Raw genomic sequence first — 27,572 nt, forward strand, 5'->3', positions numbered from 1 at the left:
TCTTCTTCTTCAACACCAAAACCTGTTCGAACAGAGAGAAGAGAGAGGGAATCGAAAGCAAAAACCAACATGCAATTACCTCTCTCTCATCCTTTCTCATCAAGCTTCATCAATTTGAGCCTTCCATCTTGACTTGGTCCCCAAGAAGGATTTCTGACTCTTGATGAATGCTTGATCCTTGATAGCTCCATCTGTTCCATTTTTGCTTCCTCCTTCACATAGCTACAGTAGCTACCTTTTGTGATGGATGAACAAAAAGTAGAAAGAGCCATACCACAGGGATCTTCTTCTCTGACCGAATCGGATTGCTACCATTTTTAGTCATGGAGATCTTGAGGCTTCTTCACCACATATTGCCATTAGTGGTAAAGATCTCAGTCACACCATATTGTAGATCTTCCTTTTGCAAGGGCCATCATCACCTTGGCCGCTTGCTTCTTCCTAGCTTCTTTTTTCTTCTTCTGATTACTTGCTTCTACCATCTTCTTCTCTGACACTGAAATGACCAAAGTGAAGAGAGAGAAGAGAGAAAAGAGAGAAAAGCTTTCAATGGAAGTAAAGAAAAAAATTAAAAACAATTAAAACCCATTTCCTATTCCTATGCATAGTAACGTGTGTGGCAATAAAAGTAATCAAATTAATTTCAACTTTCTCTTTCCACTTACCAATGCAATTAAACCAATGTTAATTAAATTTGAATTCCATCAAAAAGGAGAGTGGTTAACTGAGGAAAGCATGCATCATTGCTTTCTTTCTTCTTCCAATTTTCGGACCAAACCTTATTGGTCTTGTAACAAAGATTAATTGGGCTTGCTCAATAATTTTCTGGCCCAACTAACATATGAATAATTTAGCTATATGTCATGTAGAATATTTGTGCAAGGCTGAATATATTTTCTTAACATATTTGGGCTTTAAGTTGCTTTATGCCCAATGACCAAGATCTGCACATAAAACAGAAATTATTAACTAAATAATTTGAAGCTTTAAAGACAAACTAATAATTTCTAATATTTTTAACAATGTTTAATCATCACAATGAACTTGAAGTTTTTCAAACTCAACATGTTGGAATTTGGAAATATGGATAGACATTTGAGAGTCATCTACTATCCGAATGAATACATGTCTTCTCATTCGAAACTTTCATAAAAAAATTTTAACATGATACACTGGCTCTTCTACAACATAATCTTTGAAAAAGTGATTATGTCATGTTTTTCGATCTCCATTGATCCACTTACAGCAGCTGAGGAAGGGATTTTTTTTATGTCTTCTTCTAATCATTGAACAAATATCCATTGATCCAATTATCCGTGAGTGTGTTATCTTAACTTCTTCTGCCCTACAAAACTTCATTAAGCATATCATCAAAATTCTTATTGTTATCAGAATTTCTAACTATTTGTTGAAATGAATTGTTTAGTAATCTTGTAGGGTGAAAAACCAAATGAATTATAAATGAATGATAATTAATATTTATAAATATCTCTATAACTAGTTACTTCCTAATGCCTACTTTTACAATGACTAGTTCATAACGGCTAGTTTTGAAATGACTAACTTATAATAGCTAATTTTTAATCGTTTGTTTATAACAATTAGAAAATAAGTAGTAGTGCAACAATTACTTTCATAAATGGTAGTTCATAATATTATTGATTCATTTGAATAAAACATAATATACCCCAAATAAAATAAAACAGAGTACATTGCAAATGAAAATACGTAATGAAAATTAAACAAATAATGCTAAAAATACTACTTAGCGGTAGGAATACAATCAATAATTAAGTAAACTGCTTTGCAATAATTTTCTCGTATGCAATCTTATGAAAAGCTCGTTATTTTTCACTCATTGTAAAGGTACCGACATTAAGTATTTATATATTCATTTTCCTTTTCCTTCCTTTGTCATCCTCTCTATTTCTCTTTTCTTTTTGCATTTATTTCTATTTTTTTAATGTACCTCTAAGTTTATAAATCTTGTTCTTTTATTGCCATTTGAATTTGTAACTCCTTTTTCTCGATTGGTATAATCTTTTCTTTATATTCTCTTTCCTCTTCTCTTTTCTTTTTCCTATCGAGTAACTCCTTTTTCCTAGCATTCATAATATGTTGCATGAAAGATAATTTTTTAACTACTCATGATTTCTTTTCATCAAAGTCTTCAAATATTTGTACTTTTTACTTATCATTTCTCTTGCTCTTCTTTGATTTTTGAGGACAAACGGGGGAGTTCACACCAATTTCTTCAGTCAACGGTATTTTTGAATTTGATGATGATAAGTATGATCTAGTTGCACTAACCTCGGTTCTCTTTAAACTTCCATTTTGTGTTGGTAGTTGATTTTTTCATTTTTATTTCAAACGAAACATATTCAAATGTCTCTCAAAAAAAATTTTGGCTATAATTTTTTGAATAGAGTTTATAGGGCAACTCTTTTATATTATCAAAGTTCGAACAACTCATGTTTTACGTAGTTCAATCGTAACAACTAGCAAATTATACAACTTTCTTGTTGATCTTATACCATAGTTTCTTAGAAGCAATTACGCCCCTCCCTTTCATGCCTGGGTTAAATTCTTCACAGTAGTCGTGGATCTAATTCTAAAATGTTTTATCCTTTTGGTTGGTACCGACTATAGGGTCAGTTAAAACATTCAACTATGCACTGATCAATATCACATTCTCTTCACATTGTCAGTATTGAATGCTATCTTGTCTACGATTTTCAATTTTATCATCATTGAGGTTGATAGCATCTATTCCACAAAGGTTAGAAAAATCTGAATATTGCAACTTTGGACTAGAGCGTATCAAACTTTGATTTGATGAATTAGAAGAGCCACCAACATTAACTGAGTCAGGCCTCGATGCACTGAATTGAGTTTCAAATGACAAGGATGTTGAGGCTATATTTTCGATTGAGGATTTAAATATGTTTGGGGATGGATATTGTGGTATTTTTGAATTTTGATTATGTGGTTAAAAAAAATAAGAAATTGATTATTATAAAGAACTTGAAAATTGAAATTATGAAGATTTTATGAATTTGGATTTTGAAATGTACTTAGTACTGTAAAGTTTTTATTTAAATTTTGAGAGTTTAAATGTGAGATTGTTGAGTATTTAGATTTTGAAAAAAATGGTAAGTTATTAAAAAAAAAGTGATTTATATTTTTTAAAAAAAATATATTAGTAGAAGTATAAATGGAAAAATTTGTAAAAGAAAATTAAAAAAAATGAAAGAAGTTATGATAATAAAAAGGGCAATCTATCTAATTAAATAAATTCGGTGAATTGTTTACTTGAATACACAAAAGAAAAACCTCTTACGTATATGTGCAATTTCAATTTTATGTAAACCGTGGGAGCTAACCACGATTTCTAGTTTGTATGTAATCCGTGGCTACCCACGGTTTATGAAGAGGAGGACTTGAACGAAAACTCCCATAAGTTCTCACGGTTTACATGCAAAGTAAAAATTATATGATCAAATTTTTTAAAAACCAAAATTTTTTATTTTTTATTCTTAAATTATATGATCAAAATTTTTTTATTTAAATTAAAAAAATAAAATAAAGTCCAGCTATATCTAGTAGAGAATAGATCTGTAAATTTATTATTTTTTTACTTTTTAAACTAAAAAAATAATTTTTTTTCTAATATTAAAAAAATAAAAATTCTAACAATATACAAAAAATAAAAAAATTTAAAAATTTAAAATTTTTAAATTAATTTATTCTTAATCTGTGAACAAGTGCAGCTAAAAAAATCAATTGTCCGGGTGTAGATCTATTATTTACTAGATATTGATGGACTAGATTTTATATTTTTAATTTAAAAAAAAATTTAAACATATAATTAAAAATTTAAAAATAAAAAATTTAGTTTTTTAACATTTTTAATTTTTTTAATAATAGTTTTTTATTTTATTATTCACCGGATAATACTACACCCAAACAGTTGACTTTTTTTTAGCTGCACCTGGTCAAAATTAAGAATAAATTGATTTAAAAAATTTAAAAATTTAAAATTTTCAATTTTTTATTTTTTGGATATTGTTAGAATTTTTTATTTTTTAATATTAGAAAAAAAAATTATTTTTTTAGTTTAAAAATAAAAAAAATAATAAATTTATAGATCTGTTGTTTACTAGATATTGGTGGACTTTATTTTATTTTTCTAATTTAAATAAAAAAATTTAATCATATAATTTAAAAATTCAAAAATAAGAAATTTAGTTTTTTAAAATTTTTTATTTTTTTAATAATATATTTTTTTTATTTTTTTATTCACCGGATAATGCTACACCCGGACAATTGATTTTTTTAGCTGCACTTGTTCACAAATTAAGAATAAATTAATTTAAAAATTTTAAATTTTTAAATTTTTTATTTTTTGTATATTGTTAGAATTTTTTATTTTTTTAATATTAAAAAAAATTACTTTTTTAGTTTAAAAATTAAAAAAATAATAAATTTACAGATCCGTTGTTTACTAGATATTGGTAGACTTTATTTTATTTTTTTAATTTAAATAAAAAAATTTGATCATATAATTTAAGAATAAAAAATAAAAAATTTTGGTTTTAAAAAAATTTGATCATATAATTTATACTTTGCATGTAAACCATGGGAACCTATGTGGGTTTACGTTCAAGTCCTCCTCTTTATAAACCGTGGGAAGCAACCACGGTTTATGCCTTAGCTTTTTCCTTCATAATCCGTGGTAGGTAGCCACGGATTATGCCCAACATTTTCCAACCATAAAACCTTGTAGCCTTCAACGGTTTACATACAAATTAGAAACCGTGGTTAGCTCCCACAGTTTACATAAAATTGAAATTGCACACGTACGTAAGAGATTTCTCTTTTATGTATTCAGGTAAACAATTTACAGAATTTATTTAATTAGGTAGATTGTCCTAATAAAAATGTGTAAATAGTATTTATAGAATCAATGAGTATAAAAACGACAACATTAAAATAGTAATATTTTAATATAATTATTGTAAAAAATATAAATATTTTTATTTTTTGATAATAATTTGTCAGATGAGGTGTTATGATTGGTTACTCTAAATCTCTCTAAGTTGATTTTTCTCTTCTCAATCTATATGTAGATACTCTTTTTAGGATTCATCCTGGAAGCTTCAAAAGTTATTTTTTTTGAGTTTTTTACTTATAAAAAATAGTAGTATTAATGTTTGGTATAATTTTTAAAATTAAATTGTAGTTTTTTAAGAAGCTATTTAAATATTTATGGAGAAGTTAAAAAAAATGACTTTTTTCATAATAAAAAAACTTTTTATCACATTTTTTTTTAAAATAAACACTTTTAGAACTAAAAAATTAAACATAAAATAATTTATTTATAAATTACTTTTAATATAAGTATTTATTATTTAAACAATTTTTTTCAAAAAAAAATTAATTAAACTATTTATTCAACTAGGTCTAGTCTCTAACAATTGCTCCTCAGCTTTTGTAAGAAAAATCTAAAACAAGATCTTTGATTCTTTGCTATTAGAAAAAGAAAGTACATATATAAAAAAGAGAGTAGCAAATCTATCTTAAGACAAAAACATTGAACACAAAAGAACGAAAAAATAAGATATATTAATTAGGTACTTTTATAAAACTAAAAAAATTATTATAAGATATTTTATAATTATTTTTGACAAAGTTATCACTAACCTTCTCTTAATAAAGTGTTACCAAATCTTAAACCTACAATAATGAAACCGTTGAACCAACCAACACACCTATTGTTTGCTTTTTAATTAACATTGTTATAATATGTTACTTTTACTCGTAAAAGTTGAAAAACTGACAAGCTGTGGTTTTAAAATGGTATATAGTCCCTTCACCATTATACCCTTTTGGTCGCTTCCTTTTTTTTTCTTTTTATTTATTCTTTTTCGTCCTCTCTCACACTCTTTCTCACTCCATGCATCAGTGTCCTTTTGAGGCTTTAGACGAACAATGATAGGTCCCTCTCGTAATAATAGCTTTGTCTGACTGCTTTTGGCCGAGAGAACTGATTCAAAGGACGCCGTTGATGGAGACTATTCATCACCATCCCATGATATTTCCAAGACACCAATAAATAAATAAATATATAAAATACATTTTTTATTTTTCTCCCCTGCTGGCTTCAGCTTCACCCTTCTCGTAAAAAAAAAAAAATTGACCCATTATTTAATTTACCATTATGATATATAAACAACTAAATCAAATTACTATACAAGACAACTAAAAAAAAATAAAAAGAAAAGTGTGTAATCTCTATGTATATTATTTATATTGTCAATCATACAATTTTCTCGCTTTTATGTATTTATTTATTATCATTGAAGCAATCAAGCATTTTACCCTTATAAGGAGGGTGGGTATAGTAGCTAGCATCTTTTATTTCTCTTTGGCAAAGTTTCCAAGACCAATCACCCACGAAGCAAAGAGAAATAATATAAGAGGAACAAATTGACAACCATGTGAATATGTGATAGCAATATATCCCAAATTAAGAAACGAATAGGTGCTGTCATAAATACCATAACGCTGAAAAGCAATAAATCGGAATTATATATATATATAAGATCGGAAAATTTTAGTCAGTAGTAACCCAGAAAATATATATATATAATATAATATATATCTAGTTAAAGATTTTCGTCCGTTTGTTAGTTGACTGACCCAGACCCATTAGACCATTGCATTGAGTTCCTAATTTGGGTCACTTTTCCTTCTTGCATGTGTTATCCGCTTCTTTCACCTCAATAGTAAAAGCTTTTGTTCTTGTATATAGTAGTAGGGGTTCTGAGTCTGGGTTGGACATAACAATAGTGTTGCTTCCATCTTTACATGCCAAAATAAGAAAATTTTAAAGAAATGTAATGTTTGGATGACAAACCTTTCTAAACACACTATATCATCATCACCTTAGGACAAAATTGTAGGTCCCACAACAAGAAGTGCAAATTCACATTTCTTCTCCCAATTCTGGTGAGTGACATCAATGGTATGTTTGGAAAAATACTACGTCATCCGAACATAATTTTGTTACTAAGGGGGCAGAGTGAGCATGTATGTTATATAATCATTATTTTTAATCAGAAAATATAAAATGGGGAGGCAGGAAAATTTTTAATTTTTTTTTTTTGAGTAAATGTCATTTTCCACTTTGATGATTTGCTTCAAAGATAAGATGTCCTTTCACAATTCAAAAATTTCTAATTGATCCCCAACTATTTAACTAACGGGTCTAAGTGGCCTCTATAAACGAAAATCTACTAATAATGTATCAAAAGCTGCTTAGACCAGTTAATTAAATAGTCAGAAACTCATTAAAAACTTTGGAATTATAAAGAAACATTTTGTCTTTCTAACAAATAATCAAAATAAAAAATGACATTTACATTTTTTTCCCATATATGTAAAGAAGGGTAAGGGTAAGAGTGGAGTGAGTTAGGAGGGTCTCATAATTGTGTGGAAGCCATTTTTCTGCAGCCAACCTTGGTGATGAGAAGAGGGTCTACTAATCTGTGGTGGGAATCCTGATGATGCTGCAGCAGTGGCCAAATAATGGTGTGGAGGTCCTGGTTGCAACTGTTGTTGATGATGATCCGCCATTGATAATGAAAGATCATTCCCAATGCGACCTCCATTACTACTGCTGCTGGAGAACTGCACTTGGGTAAATAAATAAATAAATAATAGAATGACTCATTTTGTTACTCATTCTGAACTCGTTAGTCCTATTCACATGTGCAACAAGGTTTAAAAAAGTTTGTCAAATAAGTATATACATAAAGGGCAAAGAATCATCTTGCTTTCTGTGTATAAATCAATATATATCAAGAATCATGTGTTAGGCTATTATTTTTTCTTCATCTACTAAATGTTTTCTATACCAAACGATTTTTAATTGGTAAAATTTGTCAAAAAAAAAATGGTAATTAGTGTTAATAATTTGAAATTTTAGTTAAAAAGCTTTATAACTATAGAAAAATAGGAATAAAAATTAAGAAAACGTATAAAATCCACACACATATATATTAATCATCCTCATAATTGTTCCAAATTGTCTAAATAATACAACTGTGCATATGATTTTTTTTGTGTACAGAAAAGATCTGGCCTTATGTGTATATGATTAAAAACAATCATGGACAGCTAAATCATAAATGATAATTGTACCTTTTTTTTTAGTAGACATCAAGCTTATTCACTTCTCTTCACTAATAAATAGATTATTTTCACACCCGACCAATTAGCAAAAGAGGTGAATAGGCTCGATATAAAAAATAGCCATACTAAGAGTATATCAAAATAATTGAGTGTAAAATATATATTGAAATACAAATTATACATTAAAAATAGTTAAATTATACATGTATTTATATACAAATATATTATGGCTGATTTTTTGGCGTGAACATAATATTTTTTATAAAAAACATTGAAAATAAAAAGAGACATAACTTTAGAAAAATAATAAATCACAATTGTAATAAACATATATGAAATTTCAGGAATAATTGTATACTATATGTGTTGGTGATAATGGGTGGTTGTTCTTGATCTATGTCTCACCCATTTTGATGCATGATGAGCTAAAGGGAGATTTAATGGGAGAGGTACCCACATAAAAATTTGGTGGTTGAAGATGTGCAAAATTGTGAAGCATTTGAGGCTCCCCTGGGGACCTGTAGGGTCCATATCTTTGCGTTTCATTAGATGCTGAACAAGTAGTAGAATGGATGTGGGTTTGACTCAGCATCCTCAAGGCTTCACTCTCTCCGTGCAAATCCCTTCCTCCATGTGCTTCCATGTTTCTATTGCACGGTTTTGGTAGGATATTCACCAGCTAGATTAAAAATAAATTCAAAAACCAAATAAATTAGGAAATTCGACAAAGTAAATCAATTATGTGCGCTTTTAAATAATTGTTTATTCAGACAAAGTAGTACATGGAAAAATCTGTGTATTTTTGTTTTATAAATTGTGTTCCAATATATTGTTTTCTTTACTATACTACTTTGTCCAAAATCCAAATAGACAATTATTTGGAGCCGAGTAACAAGTAATTATTAACGAAAACCTTATAATTAATGAACCTTAGGCTTGCTTGCACCATTTCGCCAATTGGATTCAGATGGCATGAGCTGCTGGGGATGATCTTGAACATTTGTGGTGTGATTCCCCAATGCTCGACTATTGTTGCTAGATTTGAAACTTGAATTGCCCAAACTTAAATCTAGATTGTGATCTGCAGCATTACCTGTGGGTTCTACTGCCCAATAATATATTATTATTATTACTACATGTTAATGAAAATAATAAAAATATGAGTAAATAAATACCTAATACTATCTTTGACCTTTTTTTTTTTGTATAACTAGATCCACATTCTCATGTGAACATGATATTGTAAACTGAAAATGTCTTTATAAAAGTAGCGACCATATTTAAAATAACATACAGAAATACTGATGTGTCATTTTTTATGGTTGAAAACAAGATTCTAATTTTATTTTGATTAAAAAATCGAATTATGTATATATAAAATATTAGATAGAAATTATTATTACAGTCCACATACACTACTCACCGGAATTAAGCTCATTTTCATAGATGCTGGGATCAAAATTGGTGACGGCCTCTTTGCCGTTGCATTTTATTGCTGCTTTATCATAGGCCCTACAAAGAATGTGCAAGAAAAATTTAAAACCCTAGAAGATGGGCAATCTAGTAATTGAAATGTTAAAAAGTAAATAAGCAAATTGACAAGGCAACGAAAAGTAGATACCTTGCAGCTTCAATCTCGGTGTCAAACAAACCCAGATAGACGTACCTAGTGAAATCAAATTTATTAATAAGCTTAGACTCTATTTCATGACAAATATACATATATAATATAATAATTAAGAACTGCATGAAGAATCATATATACTTTTTCCCTAAAAATTGTCCCATTCGAGCTTCCCATCTTCCACATTTGTGCAAAGTTACACCTCTATATTTAGAGCTTCCTCTTGGAAACCCAGTGCTTTGTCGGCGAAGAACGTGCACAAACTCTTCCTTAGTCAGATTGCTCATCTGTTTAAAATACACACCGCATTTAAATCCAGATTAATGTAAAATTAAGAAAAGAAAAAATATTATTATAACGGTATATATATATAGAAGATAAGGTGTATGTAGTGCTTCTTATACCACCACAGTTGAAGATAAACGCCTTTTATTTATTTATTTATTTATTTATAGAATAATAATAAATAAACGAAAATATTCACAACTTGCCTGCTTCAAGTCTTCTTCGTAGTCTTCAATGTTAAAGTTGATGTCTGCCTCCACTCCTCGGAACTTAATCGCTGCTCTATCGTATGCACTGGCCATATAGAAATTAAAAAAGAAAAAAAAAAGGAAAATCCCTTGAGACTCAAAATTTCCCAGAAAGAAAGAAAGAAAAATAAAACGTTTATTATTTATTATTTATATATTATATATTTGATATTTGATTGGATTCTGTTGAAATTAAAGTTCTCACCGAGCAGCTGCATGTGCAGTGTCAAATCCACCTAGACAAATTTTACCCAGACAAAAACCATCTCGTCAGTCATCACAAGAGAAAATTTCCCCCACTACACACAAATAATAAAAACATGTATGTACACTCTTGTTTGTCTCTCTTCTTCTTCTACCAAATACACCCACAAAAGAAGAAAAAAAAAACGAAATTCCACACATGTTTTAGCCACTTATAACTATCCCCACACAAAATAATGCACATAATCATTAACATACATATAACAACTTACCCAGATACACTTGTTTTCCACAGTCCCTGCATCATCCAAGGACACAAAACGTAAATTAAAAAAATAAAATAAAACTTCAATTGCAATAAGTTTCCCTATAAGTGTTGAGCTCTTTCATTCTTTCAAAAAAAAAAAAAAACCTTGAATTCCAAGAATAAATGGACTAACCAAATATGAGACTCCCATCGACCGGTTCTTCTGTAAAAAGTGACTCCTCTGTACTGTGAGCTTCTTGACCGCGGTCCTCGGCGACTTTTTTTCATGGGTTGAGAAGCTTCCAGTGATGATTTTCCAGCACCAAGTGTTTCTGATTGGCAAAATTTCACGCCTACCCAGTGAGCACGAGGGAAAGTAGAGCCACCTCCGTCGCCGTCGCCGTCACCGTCACCGCCGCTTCCAGCCGGTGATGATGCGGCGGCCATATCAGCCTCCTCCATGGGGAAAAACTGCCGAGTCACTACCTGGCTGTGGTTCTCGCTATCCATGGAATCTTCATCTTCATCTTCTTCATCATCATCACCGTGGGTTACTGAGAACCCGAATATCTTGCTTCTTCTACTCTTCTTCATGTCCGTTGTTGCTCTTACGACGCTACCTTCTTCTTGTTGTTGTTCTTCTTCTTCTGATCCGTCTTCGATGACAACTGCGGAGGAGCTTGAATTGGAAACAGATCCAACTCTCTTTCCCTTATAATTATTGTTGTTGTTGTTGTTGTTATCGTCGTCTCCGTCTATGGAGTTCTTGAGAGAAGAGCAACCTTCTTCGGATTCCTCAACCTTTCTCCTCCGATCGGGTGAGTCATTGAGATCCCACATTCTTTTTTTCTCTCTGATCTCTTTCTCTCCCCTTCAGCTGCAGTTACAGTTATAGTTACAGGCCTTATTGAAAAGAGAAGAGAAAGAGAAGAGAAACCAGTAAGTAACACAGATTTTTTTTATTATTATTTCCCACTCTCACATCAGGAATAATAATTAAAAAAATAAACGCTCTCTCTCTCTCTCTCTTGGTTAATATTTTTTTTTTGAAAATAAAAAGTTAATTTGGGTTGGCCTGCAGTGCTGCAGAGGAAGGTTAAACTCTGTGTGAGTGTGTCTCGGGGTGCGTATTGTGCTTTTTCTCTCTTGATTGGAATAAAATAATATATATACAGAGAGAGATAGAGAGTATGTGAGAAGAAGAAAAAAGGAGGAGGAGGTTGTGGACGGAAAGGTTGAGTGTGTAGTAGGAAAAATTCACAGAAGAAAATCAAAACCTAGGACGAGTTAGAGAGAGAGAGAGAGAGGAGGGGTAGGTGTTGCAAAAATGTAGTAAAAGAGATGTTGAATGATGTTTGTATTCCACAAGTGCCCAATACAGCATAGACGAGGCCAGTTTGAGCAAGCTTAGCCGAAAGCATCTCACCCTTCTCCCTTAACACTCTTACATACACACGATGCCTTTCTTCTCACTCCTCACTCCTCTCTCCTCTCTCTAACCACTTCCTTCTCTTTTCAATACACACATAATTTCACTCTCTTCAATTCAATGTCCTTTTTCCTTAATTTAATTTTTATTTATGTATTTTAGTATTATACAGTTTTGAATAATTATTTATAAAAATAATACAATATTAATATATTAAAATTAAACTTTTTTTAAAGTATATTAGTGTGACTAATAATAATCTTTATTTAGATTTTATTTTTAAAATAAGAAACATAGATACAGTTAAGACTGGAATTATTTTGTTGTCCCACAAATAATTTTAAAGCTGAGTTAACTTTGTATTTGTAATAAAAAAAATATTAATTTTATATATTCTCATCTTAAATGTGAAGTGCATATGTTAGATTCACAATAATTATTGAATAAAGTGTAACTGAAAAAAAGTTAAACAAAACATCCTTAAATTAATCAGACAAAATTATGGATAAAAAATTACTTATATTATTAAATTGTAAAAATAAGTATTTTGATATTTTAATTTACTATTTTGAATTCAAGTTTTATGAACAACAAAATTTCTACCCGAATAAACTCCTTAATTTTTTTCATAAAACTCTAGTGGAGTTAAACCAAATTATTAAAGCCAAGAGGGAGATGCCAATGATTCAGTCATAACTAAAATCTATATTCTTATGTATTTATTTAAGTTGTGTTTACCTTGTTACCGAGATTGAGAGAGAATTAAATGAGTGGCGGAAATTGGGAAAGAAAGAACCATCTCTTTCTTAAACAACTTTCCCACGTTAACCAAATCGAAAAGCATCTGAGGGGGAGTGCGTCTCTCTCTCTCTCTCTCTCCAAAGCAAATTACCCAGTAATGGAAATAGACAGCGCAAGCAGTGCCAAAGATAGATAATTACCCAAAACTAGCTTTTGTTAGCTTGTAATCAATCGTTAATGATTTCTATGCAATAAATAATAAATAACTTAAACGCAAGTAATCACAAAGGTCCTCAACTCTCGTCGCATCCACGCCTCCAAGCATTTTTATCTTTTTAGGATCATGACTAAGTTTTACCCTGTGGGCGTACCCAAGTGGGAAAGTAATTTGGGGTGGCGGAGGAGGGTATTTTGGGGAATACAGATGAATGATTTGTAATTGTGAGTGTACTAGATAGAGAGCACAGTGGAAAATGGGAAAGGGAAATGGAAATGTGTTAAGAGTTTGGGGTAGGTTTTGGCATCAGAAAAGGAAATGGGAATAATAGTAGTAAAAGGAAACTCTTTCCAGAAAAGTCCAATCCAAGAGTACGGGAAGAGGGCCACCTTTGCCTCTTTCGTTCTCCAAGCGACCAATGGCCTTCCTACGCTGTACCTCGTATTTATGACCCTTTCTCATTACCTCACTCTCACCACCCTGCGCGTGTTTCCCAAAACTACTCTCTTTTTTTAAGATTTAACTAATTTGTATTTTAAGAGCACAATTTAAAAATGAATTATCGGTCAAAATCGTCTTTAAAAGTTATTAGATCTTCATTTTAGTCTCCAAGAGCTAAAATTAATCAAAAGAGTCTCCAAAAAATATCTGCGTTGGTGGAGTTTATCGTTCCGTCATCTCAGTTGATGAGGTGGCTAATGTTCGTTGAGTTAAAATGTTAACTTACAGCATGGCACACCCTAAAACGATATGGCTTCAATCCCCTCCCCCAAAACCATCAAACGATACTGTTTGAGGTCCAGAATGGGATATTCAAACGTTTCTCCACATCACTTTCTCTCATAACAACCCTCTTCATGTTTTACTCCAAAATCTCTCGTCTCCTCTGTACTCTGTGACGCTCTGCCCTAAGACACTTGCCTATGATCTGAACCTACCTGTTTATTTCATGACAAATTTTGCGAGGCGACATTTGCGAAGGAGTTCGCACTACTAGAGTGTAAAGTTGGAGGAGTTCGCTGATAAACCACTATTTTATGGTTTATCTTATGCTCAATTGAGTGGTTTATATCAATTCTTTACTCACTTATTCATGTAATTGCATGAGTTTATATTTTCCTTCTTGATTTTGTGCTATGATTGAAAACATACTTCTTTGGTCTTAAAATTACTAATTAGAATAAATGACCATTTTGTACCTATGAGAAATAAAAACGCTGACATTTGTACCCATGAAAGCTCGAAACTAATCTTATACCCATGATAGATGCTGTCCGTGTGACAAAAGTGCCCTGACTTGGATCTGAGCTTGGTTCGTGGGTTTCCAAACCTACGTGGCACTCCCACCCCTCCAAAGCCATGTCTGACGTGGATGTGAACGTTGATTATCAAAAGGGATAGGATGAACGCATGAAATCAAAACCCTAGGTAGCTTCCCCCTCCCCAATACAAACCAGGATCTAAAGAATCGAAGCTTGTTGAATCTCATTGAGTGTGAGGTGCACCCACGGTGATAAAGAATTAGGTCGTACCTCCCGCAATGTCTTTCCGCAGATTTACCCCTGCTCCAAGTGATGGTAGTGGTAGTTCTTCTTCAAGTTCGAAGAAGAAGAAGGTGAAGAAGCTGGACGGCAGATGCTTCTGTGGAAGAGAGTTTGCGTTGATGGAGTCTGGCACCGTTACGAACCCTAATCGATAGTTCATCAGATGTCCTCTATGGGCGGTAATGGGCAGACGCTGTTAGAGTTCAGGTGAGAAAGTTTTCTCTGTATTTAAGTTGACCAATCGGTGCATTTGTTTTATTTTGGCAGACAAGAGACTGCAAATACTTTGTATGGGTTGATGAAATCGAAGAAGGATGGGAGGGCATAGCAAGATGTTTGGCCAAAAGATAGTCAGGGAGTTCTTATCCAAGGTATGATGATGGGCTCACTGTCACTGAACCTGGGGAAAATCAGCAAGCATCATCAATCCTGGCGAGAAGGATGGACAAACTTAGAGTTTAAATTAGGGGTGAAATTAGGGGAATTAGAGTGTTACTTTTATGGATAGCGTTGGGTGTTGCATTTTATTTTTGTTCTTTGTGCTGTATTTCTTTATGAAAATGTAAAATTTGTATAGAGTTGGGGTCTTTGTAAATCATGAGAGAATGAATGTATTTCCTGATTTTGACATAGACACTTTGATGATGTTGTTGCTTTGTAAGTTCTATATGATAAATTTTATTGCTAGTCACTTGGATATATATGCACATGCAACTATATTTTCAACTTAAAGAATCATAATTAAGCTCCATCTGTGACATAGAGACCTAATGGTTGTGGTAATGAAGTATAAAACTAGGCATAGTAAGTGCTGTTCGATTAATGATAATCTTGTTCCAAAACAGAGTGAGTAACAATTATACATAAAAGGTGCAACTTGAAGCATAAGCTGAAAACCAGGAAAGCTAACTCAACAAGTGGACTGACCATGAATTAAACCAAAAAACATAGTTGATTACAGCAAAAGTAGCATTTCACAGTCAAAACAACCAAAATAGCAATGTTGCTTAGTCCAACATAGTGAAATAAACCAACCAGTGCCCTAAAATTAGTATATCAGTTATGGCAATTACATCAAAATAGCAAAAAAACATTCAAAACACCGTCTATGACATTGGTGTTGAGTTACTGCTCCGGCTCGAGATTCCATTTCTGGTTCCGCTTGATGTACCTCTCTTGCCTCGACCTCTTCCTTCACCCCTGCCTCTAATGGCTGTGCCTCTTGGTCTAGAAATACCGTCCACATCCATTGTCGGCATGAACTGCACGAACCTTGTGGTTGTCCCTGCACTAGTACCCTGCAGTAGATTTGGGTTTGTTTGAGAGTTGTGTGTGGAAGGGGTTGTAGTTGGATTCTTCGGAGATGGTGCTAATGCTTGTGGGGTATGTGCAGACGGAGGGGGGGTCGCTTGACGCTTCTCCTTTTATGATGTTTCTTGGCTGCTCTAGTGGTTGTTGTAGTCTGGGGTTGTGTGGCTGCTGGTTGTGGCATCAAAGGTGGAGGCTGGATTCCAATGAACAACCAGTGTAATAGTATGAGTCGTTAAACAAATGTAATTAAGGAAATGAATCAAGTAACGAACTAACCTGTGAAGTCTGGGCTGCTGTGGATCCGTTTCCCACCTCAGTTGTTGCTGCTTCAGCCTCGGCAGCTTCTAATGTCTCCTCATAGTACATTTCAACCAGCATATCTTCATCCTCATCACTTGCAGGGACTTGGGGTGCAGCACTCCCTTCACCCATTGCTTCCTTTCTCTTCTTATAGCTTCGCTTGTTATGACCAACCTACGTAAAATAGGAACTACTTAAATTGGTACACATGGAGTTAAATAGGTACACATGAAGTTAAACATCGAAGTATAATACACTTAACACACCTGGAGGCAGTATTTGCATACGATGGTGGCAATCCTCCTCTTAGTTCTGTGAGGATCACTCTTATCCTTAGGGGCATCATTTCTTTTGTCTCTTTTCATTGAAGGTCTTCCGATTAGCTTTTTGTACTGAGGTGGCAGAATTGGTAGGGTGTCAAGGTGTTTCCAGAACTCTTGGCTTGGAACTGGGTGCATTGAAGTCTGATATGCAGCATTATAAGCACCCATTGTGAGCCAGTTATGTGCATATTCTTCGGGTCTTCTATTCTGGCTAAAACAGCACATGCATGTCTACAAGGTAGCCCAGTCAATTGCTAGAGTCTACAACTACATGTACCTTTGCCCAAGTCCACATTGGCCTTCATGGGAAGACAATGGACTTCATAAACATTTCCCGTGTCATCTCTCCAGTTGGAAGAGGTCTCCATTTGTTGCTCTCTCTTTTCTCTCTTTCTAATCTGCTCTGTTGGGTTAGGGGTAACCTCCCACTGTACCCAACCAAAGCCTTTTTGTTCCTTGCCATGATCCGCATGACGTAGCACCTCACTTCTTCCAACATGGTTATAATAGGTTTCCCCCTCATCTTCTTGATCTTCGCATTAAACACCTCGCAGTTATTATTGGTGTAGTTGTCCATCTTAGGGTACTCACTAAAATGTGCTCTGCTCCACTGTTTCGGACTAATCTTGTCCAAGTATTCCCAAGCCCCTACGTTAATCTTTTTTAGCCTATCCATTGCAGCATTGAAGTCCTGTGTCGTTGTGGCCTTAGCACATGACCACATACACTTCTTCAGCTACAAGTCACTCCATTTCTTGCGAAAGTTTTGTCATATATGCATGGAACAAAACCTGTGGTTGGCGTTTGGGTATATTTCTTAGACTGCAAGAATTAACCCCTACAGATAACCATTAATATAAATAGCATCCAATAATCACACTTCAACAACTATCAATAACAAGCATGAAAACAATAATTCAATAACAATTCTTGTACAATAATTCAATTTTCAGCCTTCAATGACCATAAACAACATTTATCATAATTCAATAAATATACTACCAGACCCTAAACCACACTAATAATTCTTCTACAGTAAGCTTCTAATTCTAGTTCATTAGTCAAGCATAAAAACCTATACATTGCAGAATTAAAACACATAACAGAATTAAAACACAAATACCTTCTGCATGTCCGACATGAAGTTAAACCCGTTCACCTGAAAATCTACCACGTCATCCTGAAGGATATCTAAAAACCACTTCCAACTATCCTTGTTTTCTGATTCAACAATTGCATATGCAATGGGGTAAATGTGGTTATTTGCATCCTGCCCTATAGCTGTTAATAGCTGACCCCCATAATACCCTCTAAGAAATGTGCCATCCAACCCTATGAATAGTCTACAACCACCAACAAATCCCCTCTTGCATGCCTCAAAACATACATAGATCCTCAAAAAATGGGATTTGAATCAGGCATGAGATTTGTGTATATCCTAACTGTAGAGCCAGGATTAGTCTTCAGAATCTCATTAGCATAGTCGCGAAGAATTGCATACTATGCAATCTCAGATCCCTCAATCCTCTCCTTTGCCTTCTTCATAGATCTATAAATCTTTCTCTCGTTGATTAGTACATCATACTCAGCTCTGAAGAACTGGTCAGCCTCTCTCACACTCAAGTTTGGTTGAAGTCTTATTCTTTCTTCTAGCTCATCAATCACCCATTTACCATCTGCTGACTTGCAGTGATTGTCCCTACTACATGTGTGTTCGTTGACAAAGGTTTTAACCTGATAACTTGCTGGAAATGTTCTCTTGGCACAGTATATCTGCCAAGGACAATCTTCATCGTAGCATATAGCCTTTGACCTTGTAGAGTCACAGCGTGCAAAGAAAATTCTTCTTCCGATGTTTATATTAAATTTCTGGACTGCTTTCCTAAATTGATTTAGAGTCTCAAATTCCATTCCCACTTCCAACATCACCTGGCTAACAGGGGCATCGGCATTACTCTGAGGAAAGGCTGGGGTCTCGTCAGAATCTTCATCACTAGGTATGCTACGCAAGTCCTCTGATTCATAGCAATGATACCCAGCGTTGTCATCAGAAAAATCATCCTTATCAACTGGGACATAGAAGGTTGGAGGCTTGTCCGGATCAGGATTAGGGATGAATGACTACCCTGTAGGAAAGGGCCTCTTTGTTGATCTTCTCCTGTTCTTTTTTGGCCGACCCTCAGCCTCATCTGAAGGATTGGTTTCATTATTCTGGGGAGTCCTGTTAGAGTCAGAAGGTGGGGCAAGCTCAGGGATTTCTTGTGAAAGTGGATTTCTGTAAGGATGTGGGATGTATTGGGTGAGCTGCTCAGGTGCAATAGGATTAGAGACATTGGCCTGAGAGGGAATGAATTGGTCTGTCTCATCAGAGTGCCAAGGTTGCTGTGAAGCTTCAGATACATTGGCATCAAGGGGAGGGACTGGGTCTGTCCCATGAGTTTGGGATGGTTGCTGCTCTACCTCAAGAGGTGGCTGGGAAGGTTGGGACTGAGTTGATGGTGGTTCATCCAGCTGGACAGATGTTGGAGGAGGTTGGGAAATGTTGTTTGGTTCATGTGTTGCTACAGGAGCTGGGTTGTTCTCTTGATGGGCCTCTACCATGGGCTGGGGCTCAGCACTTTTTTGGGCCTACTTGTTAACTTGGACATTACCAACTATCTCAGCATCGTCATCATCTTCCACTACTGCTAATCTTCTTTTGGGAGTTTTCTTTGGAGTTGGTACCCTTTTAGCACAGACCTTTCTTCTCCCCTTTGATGGAGTCAATTCCTTATCCTCAACTACAACAGGCTGATCCATGGGATGCTCTGTATATACATTAACTCTGTTTCCGTTCTTCATGGCTGCCTCATACATCTTAACTACATCCATATCAATCCTTAGCAGCCTCAACCCATCATGCAGCTCCTTCCCAGGTTCTAGCCAGTAAAACTCAGAAATGGACGTATATCCAATGTCCTTCAGCAAGTCAGAGATGAAAAAACCATTGAGGGTATCAATGTTTACCCTCTCTATCTCCGTCACTTCTCCACCAATGTAGCTAACCTTACCAACTGGCTCTCTCTCAAACCTTCCTCTATGATGAATGGACAGAGTTATGTGGATGGTGTCCATCCTTGGAAGTAAAATTTAACAAACCAATAAACACACATTCTCTGTAACTGATACCAAAACACAAACCCTAAAAAAACTAATCTCTATATCAGTTCTGTAGGAAATACAGTAACTCATACGGTTTCATTAGGTAGCAACGTTTGTCTAACTACTTGCAATGACATATGAAATTATTCATTGGTGGGAAACGACATACCTGTGTAATTCTTCAAAGGGAGTGACCACCTCGATGTCGAATACGAAAGGAATGGTAAAAGCCTCTCCTCGCTACTCGATTTGGCATACTCTGGTCGTCTTCTCCGGCTTCGAATGGACCAACGGCAATGAGGAACCTCTGTTAGGGCACCACTGATTCTTGCGGGAACTGACGTTTCTTTTTCCACTCCCTTTTGATAATCAACATTCACATCCACGTCAGACATGGCTTTGGAGGGGTGGGAGTGCCACGTAGGTTCAGAAACCCACGAACCAAGCTCAGATCCAAGCCAGGGCACTTTTGTCACACGGACAACATCTATCATAGGTACAAGATTAGTTTCGAGCTTTCCTGGGTACAAATGTCAGCGTTTTCATCTCTCATGGATATAAATGGTCATTTATTCTTACTAATTAATAATCCTCTCTTATTACCATTTGATGCCATGATATGTGTGTTAAGTGTTTTCATAGATTATAGGGCAGGAATGGCTTAGAGGATGGAAAGGAAGCATGAAAAAGTCGAAGGAATACAAGAAGTTGAAGAAATTGCTAAGCTGTTCAGTCTAACCTCTTCGCACTCAAACGATCATAACTTGAGCTACAGATGTCCAAATGACACGGTTTCAGTTGCGTTGGAAAGCTAACGTCTGGATCTTCGCAACGATATATAATTTGCCATAGCTTTTTTGAAGCCAAGTGACACGTACGCGTGGATCACGCGGACGCATGACCTGGCAAAAATGCAATCCACGCTAACGCGTGGACGACGCTTCCGCGTGACTTTGAAGTGACCTGTACGTACCAGAAATTGCTGGGGGTGATTTCTGGGCTATTTTTAACCTAGTTTTTGGCGTAGAAAACACAGATTAGAGGCTATAAAGTGGGAGAATGCATCCATTCATCAATACAACATATACAACTTTCATATTCACAATTTTAGGTTTTAGATGTAGTTTTAGAGAGAGAAAGGCTCTCTCCTCTCTCTTAGGTTTTAGGATTAGGATTTCTCTTAGTTTATGGTTATTTCTCCAATTCCAGGTTTAATGTTCCTTTAATCTATGTTTCTCTTTTACTTTTAGTTACTCTAATGCTTTTACTTGTTAATTACTTATGTTGTCGAATTGGCTTATGAATCTTTCCATGTTAGATTTGAATATTCTATTTAATATAATTTGAGGTATTTCAGATTTATGATTGTTTTATTCTATTTATGATGCTTTTAATTTAATTTAAGATTTATTCCTTTTTTGCTTTGGTTAAGTAATTGGTGACACTTGAGTTATCAAACTCAGCAGTTGATTGAAAATTGGGAATTGCTGATTGATTTGGATCGCTCTAAAGCTAGTCTTTCCACAGGAGTTGACTAGGTCTTGAGGATCAAATTGATTGGTCCACTTGACTTTCCTTTATTTAGTAAGGGTTAACTAAGTGGGAGCAATAACAATTCTCATCACACCTGATAAGGATAACTAGGATGGGATTTCCAGTTCTTATACCTTGCAAGAGATCTTTATAATTATTAATTTATCTTTCTTTCCATTTAAATTACTTGTTCCTTATTTCAAAAACCTAAAAATATACAATTTCATAACCAATAATAAATCATACTTCCCTGCAATTCCTTGAGAGACGACCCGAGGTTTAAATACTTCGGTTATAAATTTTATTGGGTTTTGTTACTTGTGACAACCAAAGTTTTGTACGAAAGGATTCCCTATTGGTTTAGAAACTATACTTACAACGTGATTATTTTCATAAAATTCTTTACCTGCAGAAATCTGATCGTCAAAAATGGCGCCGTTCCTGGGGAATTGCAAACGTATGCCTTATTATTGGTTATTGTAAATATTTGCTTTTTGCTTGTTTATTTATTTTTAATTTTGTTTTTATTTTTTTGCTTTTTCGTAAATTACGAAGTTATTGGTTTTTATTTAGTTATTAAAATTTTTGAAAATAATGTTCCTTCTTCCTTATTGATTTTCAAGTTGTTCTTCGTGTTCATCTTGACCTTCAAGTTGTTCTTGGTTATTTTCTTTGTTTTGATCTAAAAATTTTAAGTTTGGTGTCATTTTATTAATTTTCTCTTTCCTCATTAAATTCAAAAATATCTTTTCTCTTTATTTTAATTGATTTTTTCGAAAATTACAAAAAAAATTCAGATATTTATTTTAAAATTTTTATCTTATCTTATCTTAGTTTTAAATTTCAAAATTCAAATCTTTTTCAAAAATCATATCTTTTTCAAAATCTTATCTTATCTTATTTCAAAATCAAATTTCAAATTTCAATATTTAAATTCCAAAATTCAAAATTTAAACCTTTTTCAAATCTTTATCTTATATTGCTGTCAGTGTTTCTAGTTTTAGGAGTTGATTTTCATTAATTTTTTATTAGTTTTTGTTTTTATTTTCTTTTGCTACTATGAATTCTCACACCTCTTGTTTCAAGTTTGGTTCTAATGTTGTTGGAAAGAATGGAAGCTATAACAGGAATATGCATCAATGTCGGAAGAATCAAAGATGGGAGGAGCCACAAGGATTTGATCAACCCTCTTGGCAATAACCCCCTCTATTGTGCTATAACCAACAACTATTCTGTGATGCATACCAAGACAATAGTTATGGTGGACCCTTTCGTGACAAACCACCTCCACCAAATTACTATGGTCAAGAGCCATTCCAGGGAGCGTACCAAGATGATGAATATGGTGGACCCTCTTATAGTTACCAACAAGCCCCATCATATGCTTATGAACCACCTCCCCAACACACCTTTGAACCACCATACTCACAAGTCTCTTTACACTATTCACCTCCATATGACCCTAACCCATATCCACCCCAACCTCCACTGGATGACAACACCATTGGTGTTATTCACCAAGGGCAAACAGAGCTTCATACCACACTTGTCTCTATCACTAGTCTCACCTCTACTCTTCAAGCACTTATATCCTGCATGGACCAACCCTCTAGCTCCAATATTCAACCCTCAAGCTTCGGTGCGCTTTCTTTTCAACCACTTAATAATCTTCCCATCCCATCACCACCCTCCATGGAAGAGCACCCACATCCATCAATCCAAGAGTAAGATGATCCCAGTTATGATATTGATATAAAACAAGAAAGAAGGAATCATCTTCACGAATCCATACTTCATAAGAAGCTAGAGGAGTTCCTACAGATGAAGGTAGTGGAGACCCTTGAAGTTGAAGGAGTGGTTGAAGAATTAGTGAAGGAAGACATCAAGGAGGAGTCTGATTTTGTCTTAGAGCAAGAGGAGGCCCAAAATGTGGAGATAGGAGAGACCCTCGAAGATGAAGGAGTAGTTGAAAAGAGTTATCATGGAAAGAAAATCATCAAGGATGAGTACGATTTTATACTAAAACAACTGGACAAAGCAGTAATTATTGAAGAGAAAAAAGTGGTTGCAGACTTAGGAGATGTTAAACCTCCATGGGAAAGTCCAGTCATAGAGCCTCCTTCCAAGATGTTTGATGTTGATGTTGAGGAAGGTGTATAACCTCCAAGGCATATCATGGTTGAAGACTTTGCAAAGGTTGATCAAGAGATGGAGATTAAAGAAGAGGAAGCACAACCTCCCATGCCCTTGGTAAGCCATAAAGAAGAGTTTGATTTGGAAGAAAGCTACCAAGAGGAAGAGGTTGGAATTGAAGAAGCTTGCAAAGAGGTGGATGTTGTCAAAGAAGAGCACAAGGGAATGGAGCTTGAAATCACCTTCCCAAAGCTGTTGGAGACCTCTCCCCCAAAGTCATTACCATCCAATACAACATTCAAGTGGGTAAAATTCTTATCCTTGCCCTTTACTTTCCCACTTGAATATGGCTTACTTGAGACAGATGGCCAGCTTAGAGCTCTCTGTGGCGTTAAGAGTAAGAGGAAGATGGTTAGTGGTAGGAGTTGCCCTGCAAGGTTCAATACGGTTGCACACTCCAAGTTAAAACACAAGTATTGGTGTAGATCTCGATTGAATGGGTCTAGGAAGCTGTTTGGATGCCGTAGTGAGAATTCGGATTGCTTACTAATGAGCAGATAATTTATACGCTTTTTGGCACTATTTTTAGGTAGTTTTTAGTATGTTTTAGTTAGTGTTTATTATGTTTTTATTAGTTTTTAAATAAAAATCACATTTCTGGACTTTACTACGAGTTTGTGTGTTTTTCTGTGATTTCAGGTATTTTCTGGCTGAAATTGAGGGACCTGAGCAAAAATCTAATTCAGAGGCTGAAAAAGGACTGCAGATGTTGTTGGATTCTGACCTCCCTGCATTCGAAGTGGATTTTCTTGAGCTACAAAATCCCAATTGGCGCGCTCTTAATTTAGTTGGAAAGTAGACATCCTGGGCTTTACAGTAATATATAATAGTCCATACTTTTCTCGAGATTTGATGGCCCAAACTAGCGTTCCAAGTCAGCATAAAATTCTGGCGTCAAAACGCCAGAACTGGCATAAAAGCTGGAGTTAAACGCCCAAACTGGCACAAAAGCTGGCGTTTAACTCCAAGAAAAGTCTCTACATGTGAAAGCTTCAATGCTCAGCCCAAGCACACACCAAGTGGGCCCAGAAGAAGATTTCTGCATTAATTACCTATTTCTGTAAACCCTAGGCTACTAGTTTTCTATAAATAGGACCTTTTGCTATTGTATTTTTGGATCTTTCAATCATCCTGGAATCATCTTTTAATCATGTTTTGATGATTGAACCCTCTTTGGGAGGCTGGCCATTCGGTCATGCCTGGACCTTTTGTTCTTATGTATTTTCAATGGTGGAGTTTTTACACATCATAGATTAAGGTGTGGAGCTCTGCTGTTCATCATGAATCAATGCAAAGTACTATTGTTTTTCTATTCAATTCATGCCGACTTCTTCTCCAAGATATACTCTCGTACTTAATTCAGTTAAGTCAGAATGAAGGGGTGACCCGTGACAATCACCCAATCTTCGTTACTCGCTTAGCCAAGGTCGCGTGCTTGACAACCACAAAGCGATCTACATGATGTTCAACGTAGTCATTGAACAACAGCTGGAGTATATTCTCTTGGGTTTCTAATCTCAGATTAGAACCTTCGTGGTAAAGGCTAGAATTATTGGCGGCCATTCTTGAGATCCGGAAAGTCTAAACCTTGTCTGTGGTATTCCGAGTAGGATCTGGGAAGGGATGACTGTGACGAGCTTCAAACTCGCGAGTGTTGGGCGTAGTGACAGACGCAAAAGGATCAATGGATCCTATTCCAACATGATCGAGAACCGACAGATGATTAGCCGTACGGTGACAGCGCATTTGGACCATTTTCACTGAGAGGACGAGAAGTAGCCATTGACAACGGTGATGCCAAACATAAAGCTTGCCATGGAACGGAGTATGAATGATTGGATGAAGACAATAGGAAAGCAGAAGTTCAAGAGGAACAAAGCATCTTCATACACTTATCTAAAATTCTCACCAATGAATTACATAAGTATCTCTATCTTATTTTATGTTTTATTCATATTTTAATTATCAATTCTCCATAACCATTTGAATCCGCCTGACTGAGATTTACAAGATGACCATAGCTTGCTTCAAGCCGACAATCTCCGTGGGATCGACCCTTACTCACGTAAGGTTTATTACTTGGACGACCTAGTACACTTGCTGGTTAGTTGTGCGGAATTGTGAAAAAGAGTTGAGATTACAATTGTGCGTACCAAGTTGTTGGCGCCATTAATGATCACAATTTCGTGCACCAAGTTTTTGGCGCCGTTGCCGGGGATTGTTCAAGTTTGGACAACTGACAGTTCATCTTGTTGCTCAGATTAGGTAATTTTATTTTATGTTTAAGCTTTTTACTTTTTATTTTCGAAAAATTACAAAATTTTTTTTATTTTGTTCTTCAGAGTTCTTAAGAATGAATTCTAGACTTTCATGATGATCTGTTGAAATCTGGCTGGCTGTGAAGCCATGTCTAATCTTTTGGACCGAGGTTTCAACTTATCATCACAAGAGCTTGTTGATTTCTATCAATTTTGCTATTGAAAGTAATGATCTGCTAAAGCTTGGATGGCCATTGGCCATGTCTAGTGTTTTGGACCGAAGCTTTCACTGAAAGCTTGGCTGGCTAATAAGCCATGTCTAATTCCTGGACCGAAGTTTTTAGACTAACATTGCATGATTCCTGGAATTCTTATTAAGAATTTTGAAATCTTTATTTTCTTTTCCAAATAATTTTCGAAAAATTACAAAATTTTTTTATAAAATCATAAAACCAAAAATAATTTATGTTTCTTGTTTGAGTCTAGTGTCTAATTTTAAGTTTGGTGTCAATTGCATGTCTTTATTCTTCTTGCATTTTTCGAATATACGCATTATGTTCTTCATTAATCTTCAAGTTGTTCTTGATGATTTTCTTGCTCTGATCTTTAAATTCGCTTGTTTTGTGTATGTATTCTAAATTTGTTAGTGTCTCTAATATGAAAATTTCTAAGTTTGGTGTCCTGCAAGCTTTTGTTTATTTGATCTTAGTTTTCCATGATTAGTTTCATTTTGTTGTTTCTCATTATTAAAAATTCAAAAAATTTTCAAAATTATGTCTTTTCAAGTCAATAATACAGAGAATTGAAGATTCAGAGCAGTCAGCAGAGGAATTATACAGAAAAAGCTGGGCATTCAAAACGCCCAGTGAGGAAGGAAAACTGGCGTTTAAACGCCAGCCAGGGTACCTGGCTGGGCGTTAAACGCCTAAAAGGGTAGGATTTTGGGCTATAACGCCAGAATGGATACCATTCTGGGCGTTTAACGCCAGGATGGCACAAGAGGGAAGATTTTATTTTCAATTCAAATCTTTTTCAAATTTTCATAATTTTTCAAAATCAAATATTTTTCAAATAATATCTTTTCAATCATATCTTTTCAAAATCAATTTTTTTCCATTTTCTATTTTTTTACTATTTTCGAAAATCCTTCCTACAATTAATGATTTAATTCAAAATTTTCAAGTTGCTACTTGCCTATTAAGAAAGGATCAAATTTTAAATTCTAGAATCATGTCTTTTAATTTCTTGTTAGTCAAGTAGTCAACTTTAATTTTAAACTTTCTTTTTTTAATTTGATTTTCAATCATATCTTCTCAATCATATCTTCTCAATTACATCTTTTTCAAAATAATTTTCAATCATATCTTTTTGATTTATAATTTCAAAATCTTTTTCAAAATCACTTAACTACTTTCTCAACTTTAATTTTCGAAAATCATCAATCAATTTTTCAAAATTTCTTTTGATTATTTCAAAATCTTTTTAAATTTAATTTCGAAAATTCTTTCCCTCTTCTCACATCCTTCTATTTAAGGACTAACACTCCTCCACTATCAGCAATTTGGACTCTCTCTCTATAAGTTTGAATTCTCTCTTCTCTACCTCCTCCTTCCATTCTTCTTTTCCTCTGACACCTCAAGGAATCTCTATACTGTGACATAGAGGATTCCATACTTTCTTATTCTCTTTTTCATATGAGCAGGAGCAAAGACAAAGGCATTCTTGTTGAAGCTGATCCTGAACCCGAAAGGACCTTGAAGAAAAAGCTAAGAAAAGCT

General features: G+C 34.4%; 1 protein-coding gene across 4 annotated transcripts; it reads right to left on the reverse strand.

The window, feature by feature from the left end:
• Positions 1-6,568: 6,568 nt before the first annotated feature.
• Positions 6,569-13,276, reverse strand: LOC112720511 (floral homeotic protein APETALA 2). 4 transcript variants are annotated; one of them, XR_011867368.1, is made up of 10 exons: positions 10,998-12,368; positions 10,830-10,855; positions 10,559-10,589; positions 10,312-10,399; positions 9,962-10,107; positions 9,818-9,862; positions 9,620-9,708; positions 9,110-9,298; positions 8,654-8,875; positions 6,569-7,692 (listed from the first exon to the last, which is right to left on the reverse strand). XR_011867368.1 is itself a non-coding variant. In XM_025771476.3 (10 exons), the coding sequence occupies exons 1-10, from the start codon at positions 11,642-11,644 to the stop codon at positions 7,474-7,476; spliced, it is 1,689 nt and encodes a 562-aa protein (XP_025627261.1). In that variant the 5' UTR covers positions 11,645-13,276; the 3' UTR covers positions 6,569-7,473. The 4 variants fall into 4 exon arrangements, 2 of the variants coding, with proteins under 2 accessions (XP_025627261.1, XP_025627262.1); XR_011867367.1 differs by having other exon boundaries at positions 9,110-9,301; XM_025771476.3 differs by having other exon boundaries at positions 9,126-9,301; positions 10,998-13,276.
• Positions 13,277-27,572: the final 14,296 nt, after the last annotated feature.

This window comes from Arachis hypogaea, chromosome 11 (genome assembly GCF_003086295.3).
Source record: "Arachis hypogaea cultivar Tifrunner chromosome 11, arahy.Tifrunner.gnm2.J5K5, whole genome shotgun sequence".
In the NCBI taxonomy this organism is placed as follows: domain Eukaryota; kingdom Viridiplantae; phylum Streptophyta; class Magnoliopsida; order Fabales; family Fabaceae; genus Arachis; species Arachis hypogaea.